At 41.8% G+C, this 10,022-nt stretch overlaps 1 protein-coding gene across 1 annotated transcript; it reads right to left on the reverse strand.

The window, feature by feature from the left end:
• Positions 1–650: 650 nt before the first annotated feature.
• Positions 651–8,814, reverse strand: LOC113013480 (glucocorticoid modulatory element-binding protein 2-like). Its single transcript, XM_026154405.1, is given in 11 exon segments — positions 651–2,126; positions 2,250–2,372; positions 2,475–2,612; positions 2,709–2,777; positions 4,111–4,268; positions 6,827–6,930; positions 7,005–7,129; positions 7,345–7,424; positions 7,910–7,922; positions 7,925–8,071; positions 8,510–8,814. Coding segments are annotated over 10 exon segments (1,560 nt in total). The 5' UTR covers positions 8,052–8,071; positions 8,510–8,814; the 3' UTR covers positions 651–1,503.
• Positions 8,815–10,022: the final 1,208 nt, after the last annotated feature.

The raw sequence follows: 10,022 nt of genomic DNA on the forward strand, positions 1-10,022 counted from the left end.
ATAGTCTGGAGTCACTTTGCTGCTTCAGCACCTGGATGACTTTCTGTAACTGATAACAGTGAATTCTGCTCTTGATCAGAAAAAGTCCAGCCATCAGTTTGTACCCTGGAGCTCGAGCACATTTGTGTTATGCAGCACGTCCACCTCTGAATGCCAAAAAACCCCCAAAAGTTTTACACTTCTTTATTCAAAACTCAAACTTGCATCAGAATCAGAAAAACTTTATTAACCCCAGAGGGAAAGTGAATAAATTGCATGACCTTAAACAAGTGATTCATGAAAGAAACCCTTCAGTGTGGATGAATTAGAACAATTCTGCAAAGAAAAACAGACCAATGTTGCTCCACAGTAATGTGAATGACTCAGTGCCAGTCAACAGTTGATTGCTCTGTCAAGGGTAACACAACCAGTTCTTGGGTTTACAGTGCAATTACTTTTTTCTCATAACAGAAGACTATTTTCTAATATTAACATTTGTTCTATGACTTGAAATATGTAAGTGTGCAAATGCAAAAACTAAAGAACCTGCTGCAGATCTCTTCTAGTTAAGAGTTCCATCCGATGACTGGGGCTCATGTCTAAGTTTGGAATGACTGCTGCAATCTGCTGCTTTGCTTATAAAGCTGAAGGATTTACTCATAAACTTCATGTTCTGGGGGAGAATAAAGCTTTTAATGCAAAGTAGGGTCACAAAACTTTAACGCAACAAGAGTAACGATCAATTAAATACCTGTACATTTGCTTTCTTCAATGTGAAGTATAAATAACACAAAGTTTTTGTAATTTACATGTTAATGCTGAGTTCATGATACATACTCCAGCCAGCATAAGTCATGTACTGGTTAAGCTTCACATAAATGTTTTTTTACCCCCATTTTAAAGTGTTCTCCTGACCACACCCAGTGGTCAAAGCATCCCAAGAACAGGAGGTGGAGCAGGTCATCTACTGGAAGGTTGGTGGAGCTAAATCCCAACATGCTATCGGATGCATGTGTCAGAGGATGGATGTTAGACAGAAAAGCATAAAGCATGTTGTACAAAGTGCTTTGAGTGTTCAAGTAGAATAGAAAAGAACGATATAAGACCCAGTACATTAACAGTGTTTTATAATCCAAGTGAATTTAGAATCTATGAAGCCAGTAACATCACAGCAAACAGTCGTCCAAGGTCGGGACAATTCAAAAATCCCTTCACTCTTTTTTATAAAAATACGTTTTACAAAAATCCTCAAGTCCTGAACTTTTCTTTAAAAAAAACAAGCATTTATTATCAAACTAAACAATCTTCCTGTGTGGAATAAACAGACAGACGTGATACATATTTTATTACGGATGAAATATACAGTCACAACACCTGTTCAGTTTCTAATGGAGATCTATGGATGTCTTGAAATGCATGAAATGGTGTGGAAAAGGGTTCATAGGCCTTCACCTCCACCTTCAGTCCACTCCAAACTGAAGCCAATCAGAAGCCAGACGAGGGAGCAAACAGCCAGGCTGTATTTCACTGCTGCTGGTCCTGCTGGTCCCCGTCTTCCTCTTTAACCTGCTCTGGCTGACCTTTATCATCATCATCTAGCTGGTTTGCCTCCTCGGAATCGTCGGCAGTGGCTGCCAAGGCGTCGACAACACTGATGGTGCCAACCTGCTGTTGGACAGCGGCGCCCTGTGTGGTGGCCAGACCCTGCAGCGTCACCAGCTGGAACTGAGGTCCCACCAACTTAACGAAGGCCCCGGAGGCTGCTTGGCTGCTGGCCCCAGCTGCCCCTTCCTGACCGGCAGCAGTGGACAAAACTGTCAAGTTAGAGCCATCAGCTGAAAGCTCTGACCCACAGAGCGAGGAGGTCAGGAGGGTGTACGCGCCAACATTGGTGCTGGGCTGGGCTCCTGCCACAGTCAGCACCTTCCCCAGTGGGAGGCTGGTCAGCTGGCTAAGAGGCAGGGTGATCTGGGTGGGTGCAGCATTGACTGCGGCAGGACCGGAGACAGCACGCGTCAGCCGGGGACGCTTGGGCCCGGGAGGCGCAGGCACCGGCGTGAGGGTCATCAGGACGTTGTTGAGGTGCTGTGATTTGCTCTTCAGCTCCTTGGCTCGCTTCCTGTGCTCGTCACACTGCTGCTCCAGGGCTACAGGGGGAGACGGTGAAGTACCACAAGATTGCTGTTACTCCTTCATGCAGAATGCAGTCATTTCTACAAAGTTACACAAATCACAAGCACAAGGAAGACCACTTAGGATTCTGCACTGACCGGCTAAGCTGCGAGTGTACTGCTCTCTGTAACGGTCCATCTGGCTCTTGTGACTTGCCAGAACCTTTTTCACAAGGTCCAGCATTCCAAAGTTCTGCACTATGTTGTTGAGTAAAACAGCATCTGAGAAACAGAGCAGTCACGCTGCGTCATTTCACGATCAGTATTTTTATTAGTCGTCTGTGGCAGGTGACTAACCGACCCACACCTGTGTGTGTTTCTAACCTTTGACCTGCAGCGGTGGGTCACACACTCTCTCCTGCAGCCCCTTCAGCACCTCCTGCAGCTCATTCTGGAAGTCCTCTACCACCTCTTCCAGCAGCCCTGCCTCCTTCACCGCACGCCAGAACGCGATGGAGTCCTCTGTGCACACAAACACACACATCAGTAACATGATTACCTCTCTGAGTCAGGTGACTCCACTTGATGGTGTCTGTGTGTATGTAGGTTGTTGATCACCTCCGATGGCTGTGACCCAGCCTGAAGCTTCCTCCATCACCTCTGGAAATGATGCTGCAGCTCCATTCACTACAACAGAGACGGCACACGTGGTTGCAGTGCAGACTGTGGTGCTGGTTCAGAAGCTCCACTCATCTGTGCTGCGCGTGGCTTCACTTTATATTTATTTATAACAATGACGTACTCCTGGATGCAAAGTCACTCACACTGTGACTGAATTACTGCCAAATGGGATTTTTCACAGGTAACATGTTTTCCCAGTCTTCACTAAAACTAGCTTGGAAATAACAAGTCAGGTTTTCTGTTTGCCTGTGACTATACTGCTGGATGAAGGTTTTAAAAAGCTCTTAAAACTGTGCTCACACTCGTACATGGGGCCAAAGCATCGAGCTAAATACTCTCATATTACACCTGAGACAGACTCATCATATTACAGCCCACGCTGGAAGGAATCATATGATGGCTAACTTGTGTGAAAGATTTTAAATATCGAGGGAAAATCGAGCCATCAGGCCAGATCCTGGCTAGATCTTTCATATGTAAGCGTCAACATGTCCGACCAGTGGGTGTGTTGGGATTCAAACCTGTGCACGATTTTTAGTGAAATCACCTATGCCGTCAATTTGAAGCTCCTACGTCGCCTCGTTTTCCAATTACTGCATTCACAAACTTAGGTGTCCACGGCACCCGCCCGCCCAGCGAGGTGACGACAGTACAAAGGGCTGATTTGAGATCGCAAACTAACACACAATGTAACACAATCAAGTCTGATAAGAAGTCCTGCACACAAGCACTCTGAAAAGGTTAAATACTGGATTCTCTCAAATTACATTGTGTTGAAAAATATACTGCACAGTGGGGTTTGTATCCACTACAGTTACCGTCTATTAATAACTAGTCCAGACCTGAGCATGGTGCCATTGGTTTTCTGTTTGCCTGTGACTATACTGCTGGATGAAGGATTTAAAAAGCTCTTAAAACTGTGCTCACACTCATACATGGGGCCAGAGCCGAACCTAAAATCTGTGTTGGCAGGATTACATTAAGTGAGGCTAATGCAAAAGATTACTGATTAATCTTCATGATTCTGACCTCATCATGTTTGCAAACCTGCACATGGAGATGTAACACACTCCAAGACTCTGCAAAGTTATTTTTGTTTTCAGTATAGTGTATAAATGGTAAATGGTCTGTATTTATATAGCGCTTTACTAGTCCCTAAGGACCCCAAAGCGCTTTACATATCCAGTCATCCACCCATTCACGCACTGGCGATGGCAGCTACATTGTATAGAATCTGTTAATTTTTACTGTTTAAAGTGTTTATTTTTGCTTCATCACAGTCATTATTTTTTATGTAGTGTATTTGATTTGCACCAAATCATTTTGTAAAAGGACTTACAATCAGCTGATGAAGGCGTGGCGGGAATCACATCGTCTGACGAATCAGTGCTGATGGACACTTTAGTTCCCACCAGGTCTATTTTAGTACTGCGGCAGGTGTTGGAGCAGACCTTTGTGTGGTGATAGAAGTCCAGTTCACCAGAGTCCATGATCTTCCTGTGAAATTAAATATGATGAAAGGCTGTTAGGCACAATTTGCTGTAACTGTCTATCATGTCTGACAGAAGAGTGCCATCGTGACGCAAAACATGTTGAAAATAAGTTACAATGCAAACCAAAGGCCAAAAAAAATATCTAGGGGAGAGTTTAAGTATAGACAATAAATAAATAAATAAATAACCAGAGAGCGTGGGATTCTCTACAAGTTTATGAATAAATTAAATGCAAACAGGGGAGGGAAGAAAATATACACACACAAAAAAAGTACATTTAAGCACTTTAAATTACTAGTTTGAATGAAAAAGTTCTTTTTTAATGCATTGCACCCAAGACTGTGAGACCACCAGGCCCTCTACTGGTTGCTGTCGGGAACAACAAGCCGGCTTGTCTCTTTTTTCACTCGTAAATTCTCAGATATCTACCGTCAACTTAACTCTGCAGGAGCTTCTGACTCTGAAGTAGACTTCCTGTTTCCCCCACTGTCTTCCTCACAGTTATTTTCAAGCTTTACTCTTCCCTCCATAACTGATTAGATTAGATTAGATTAGATAGAACTTTATTAATGTATCTAATCTTATTAAAAAAATCTACATCCTTCACCTGTCACCTTGACCCTCTTCCCACTGTGTTAGTTAAAGCCTGTCTTCTGGATTACCAATGACCTTCTGATGGCAGCTGATTCTGGTCTCCTATATATCCTCATTCTTCTTGACAGCGTTTGATACCATTTCTCACAATATCCCCACATACACCCCCCCCCCCCCCCCTTGCTTGGATAGCCTCGTATCTCTCACTCAGTTTATCCAATTGAAATCACGCTCTTCAAGTCTCTATCCTGTTTCTGCTGGTGTGCCCCAGGGTTCAGTATTAGGGCCTCTTTTATTCATTATTTACATGCTCCCTCTTGGACATATATTCTGAAAATATAATATACATTTTCCCTGTTATGTCGATGACACCCAGCTCTACATTTCTTCTAAACCCAATTCATCCGTCCCACTTACCTCCCTCTCAAACTGTCTTATCGAGATTAGATCCTGGTTCTCCTCCAATTTTCTTAAACTTAACAGTAATAAAACTGAAGTTTTACTCATTGGCACGGCCTCTATCTTAACCAAATCCCACAGTTTTTCCATTAACATTGAACGTTCTCCCACCGCTCCCTCCCCTCAGGTTAAGAGTTTGGGTGTCATACTTGATAATACTCTTTCATTCCAGCCTCACATTAGTTACATAACCCTGTCTGCATACTTCCACTTACGTAATAATAACCGACTCCGCCCCTTCCCTCCTACCCATGCTGCTGCCATCCTTGTCCATAGTCTTATTACGTCCCGTACTGATTACTGCAATTCCCTCCTATTTGGTCTCCCTAAAAGGTCCCTTCATAAACTCCAACTTCTAACTCGTACTCCGTCCAGAGCTCATATTACCCGAGTTCTTCAGCAGCTTCACTGGTTGCCCATAGAAGGATAAACTTTAAAATCTTACTTCTCACGTATAAGTGTATCCATAAATCTGCTCCTTCCTATTTGTGTGACCTGCTCCATATCATCACTGTTTCTCGCCCTCTCAGATCCTCATCTGCTATTCATCTTACTGTTCCGTCCTCACGTCTCAACACTCCGAGGAGCAGAGCCTCCAGCCATTAGAAATATAAACTCTCTTCCTGTATTTAAGTCACAGCTCCAAACACATCTGTTCAAACTGGCTCATTCGCGTTAGTGCTGATTTTTATCTTTTATCAAGTTCTGTTTTGCAATTTTAACTTTCTTTATGTATTTAATGACTATTGCTCCTTTTATTAATGTTGTTCTTTGTAAGGTGACCTTGGCTTTTTAAAGGCGCCCTCAAATAAAGTCTATTGTTATTATTATTTTTATTATTATTATTAAAGTCAAAGTTTTGCAGAAGACATGATGATGTTAAAGGTGGAGTAAAGAGACTTAGCCTTTGTATGGGTTGAACCCAGTTATGAGAGTGAGAGGAAGTTTAAGCCGCTCAGTGATGCCACATGATTTCAGGCAGCATTCATTTTACCTAAATACTCTCATATTACACCTGAGACAGACTCATCATATTACAGCCCACGCTGGAAGGAATCATATGATGGCTAACTTGTGTGAAAGATTTTAAATATCGGGGGAAAATCGAGCCATCAGGCCAGATCCTGGCTAGATCTTTCATATGTAAGCGTCAACATGTCCGACCAGTGGGTGTGTTGAGATTCAAACCTGTGCACGATTTTTAGTGAAATCACCTATGCTGTCAATTTGAAGCTCCTACGTTGCCTCTTTCTCCAATTACTGCATTCACAAACTTAGGTGTCCACGGCACCCGCCCGCCCAGCGAGGTGACGACAGTACAAAAGGCTGATTTGAGATCGCAAACTAACACACAATGTAACACGATCAAGTCTGATAAGAAGTCCTGCACACAAGCACTCTGAAAAGGTTAAATACTGGATTCTCTCAAATTACATTGTGTTGAAAAATATACTGCACAGTGGGGTTTGTATCCACTACAGTTACTGTCTATTAATAACAAGTCCAGACCTGAGCATGGTGCCATTGAGTCGGATAGCTCTCTTCCAGTCTTTCAGAGTGGATTTCCCTGCTAAACACACAAACTCCTTTGGGCTGATGAGCTGCTCATTGAACTGATCAGAGAGGAAAGAAAAACAAGTCAGTGTAGATTTAGGACAAGCTAAGTGCTTTAAAAACGACTGTGTACCTGGACACATTTCACATTTATCCCAGGGCAGACGAATTTCTTCCAGATCAGAGTGGCTTTGACGTCTCCGCATGTGATTGGGTAGAACACGTCAGCTTCCACATCCACCTCTTCACTTAATTTCACTGCAAAGACAGAGATGCAAACATCTTCATAAGGACACATAGTAAACTGTAAAGTAAACCATCACTTACACGTTCTTTTATTTACTTCTGAAAAATTCAGAAGAGTGAAAAATGGCACGGCAGTTTATTCTTTACAGAAAATTATGCAAACAAAGTGGAAAACAAGAAAAATTAATCCAGCTGAAGCTAATAAAGAAAAGTTCAGTTCAAATTACCAATGACTGCGTCTTCCTTTGCCAGTGAATCTGCTCTGATGGCCTCTGCTTCCATTGGTGCTACTGTGAGGACATTCTCCCTGAGGGGGAAAAAACAGCAAACTTCTGCATATCAGTACATCTGCTGTATGTGATTTCATGTACAATATGTTATTTTGTATATATATGACTGTCAAGTAAGTGGAGTTGGCAGTCCACCTACAGTATTTCTGTTCTTTATGTAGCTATTCTGCATCCTATTACAGTTGTTTGAGTTTATTTTTAATGTTGTATCTCTCTCACTTTGTATGACAGTCATTTTATTTTATTTATTTTCCATTTTTGTACATGTTCAGTGATTTTACATTTCTGTGTTTGTTGCATTTCTTTGTAGCGTGCACTTTTGCATATTTTTATTTTGTGTTTTTGTCGACATCTTGCTCATCTTTGGACCTGTTTGTCTCTTTATAGCAGTTTTGCATTTCTATCTCACTATTACTCATCTTATATCTTTCAGTAAATTTGCCCCTTCCCATTTATTTTACATTTTGACCACAAGGCCATGTGTGCAGTGAGTATGTGTTACCCGGTCTGAGGGTCAACTCTGCAGTGACCAGCACTGCTTTATCCTCCTCTGCCACAGAGGGGAGGTCCTCGCTCCCCGACTCCGGTAAGGTGACGATCACAACCTCATTCATTTCCTGCATGTTTACCTCTGATGAAGCCATGAAGACTCGGAGGAGCTCACCTACAGACAGGTGACAGCAGGGGGTGGACAGATGTTACTGATTGTATAATGTTGTAAAAGATTTAGTAATTAGAATAAATGATCTCCTGACTATAGCAAAAACACACCATAGTTCAGAGAAGGGTGGGAATGTGCAGAATTATTCCAGTAATACTGGGAATGACTGCAGAGCGTCCGTAACTGTATACGGGGATAAATGGCTGCTAGCTGTAGTAAACACTGACAGCATCTACTGTGTACTTTGTCTACACTGGAAAAACTACAGGAGACATCACTATTTTGTGACGGAATTAAATTGTTGGGGTTTGAATTTGTTTGCAACAAACTAACTAACATATTGAAATGAACTGAACGTGTTTGCTTTCTTGGCCTGATCGAACAGGATGTAACGACGCTCCCGCAGATTAGAGTATTATAGAGGGAGCTGAATAAGCTTACCTTGGCCTTGGGACGTAATGTTGAAAACGGTGTGTTGGTGTCGTCCCGACAGAAAGGATGCTATCTAGTAAATCTGAACCTATTCCAGTAAATTACTGTCAAAATATAAAGCTGATGATATCCGTCTCCTTTCGTCTTCATACAGAAAACTGTCGCTCTATTTTTGAAGCCTAAATTTGAAAACAAATACAATTAAGATTTCCTGCTCGTACCCAGCTAGCATGAATAGTTTTCTGTATAGTTCTTCTTCCTTTGTTATTTTTCTTGGTGGTTGGCGCTCCCAGATGGTACATTACTGCCCTCCATTGGTGTGGAGGCTGAAATGCCACAAAATACAAAAAACAGAAGCTACCTAACAAATTAGGCTGTCTTAAAATGAAATATAGCCTGATAGTTTTCACGTCTTCAGTTCTTTATAAATAAATCAATAAGGTCCAGTTTCATTTCAGTTTTTGGATCAGTTGTCTATGCATACCCTCATATTTTCAGCATTGCAATAAAACATGTTCTATGGTTCTCCACTGCAGACACATTTTCCTGTGTGGTATTTTTCTGTTTAAACCAGTGTGTCCAAGTCTAAGTCCAGATATGACTGTCTCCTCTCTGCTGTTCTTTCTTGTGCTTCTCGTTTCTCTGTTTTCCTTTGAATTTTGTAAAAGCACTGTCCCTTCATATCTTCCTTTCAGTGCTCTCACCACCTTTCCTATATTCCTTGTCTTGTTATGCCCTTCATCCTTGTCCTAACAGAGTCTGTTTGGCGAGATCAGCTGAAAGACTCTTTGTGGCTTCCTTTGCAGTCCTATCCTATGCGTGCGTGTGTGCGCGCGTGTGTGTTGTATTTTCTGTTCAGTGATTGCTCCATTCCCAAGGTTCTCTCTTAGGAGCATTACAATTAAAAAATAAGAAAGCTATCAAGACTTTTTACATGTTTCTATATTTACTAAGTTTCTATAAGTTTTTGTACAGCTAATTGTTCTTGCTAATAATAAGAAGGAAACAGTTAAATGCTATAAGCATGAGAACAAAAGGATTATTACTTTTCTAAAATTTATTTATTTATTTTGCAACAAAGCCAGATCACAGAGCCTTGCAATAGAAATTGGCAGCACACACTAGCAGCCATAGCAGCACAGAAGTTTCAGAAGTTTCTAAAGTAAGAGATTAAACAAGACATTTATGGGTGTTATCAGCAAACATAAATGAAATTAATTTGTTCCTGAAAACATGCAAGTGCATCAATCACCAAAGACTTAGCAGATTTGGGGCTTATTATCATTAGGCTAGGATAATGTTGATAACAAACAACAATAGGCAAACAACGAGGTTTGTAAGCATGTCTAACAACATCAGGGCATGGTCCTATTGAGACAACCAATGGAGTCCTGGAGTCTCCTCCCACATATGGACCAGGAAATCACTGAGCTCCAAAACAGTCTGAGGTGTAACCTGGTGGTGTTGGATAGACCAAAAATAAAGTCCCAGAGGTTTTCTATTAGATGGTATCAATTCCATC

The sequence above is a fragment of the Astatotilapia calliptera genome, chromosome 20 (genome assembly GCF_900246225.1).
Source record: "Astatotilapia calliptera chromosome 20, fAstCal1.2, whole genome shotgun sequence".
Taxonomy (NCBI): domain Eukaryota; kingdom Metazoa; phylum Chordata; class Actinopteri; order Cichliformes; family Cichlidae; genus Astatotilapia; species Astatotilapia calliptera.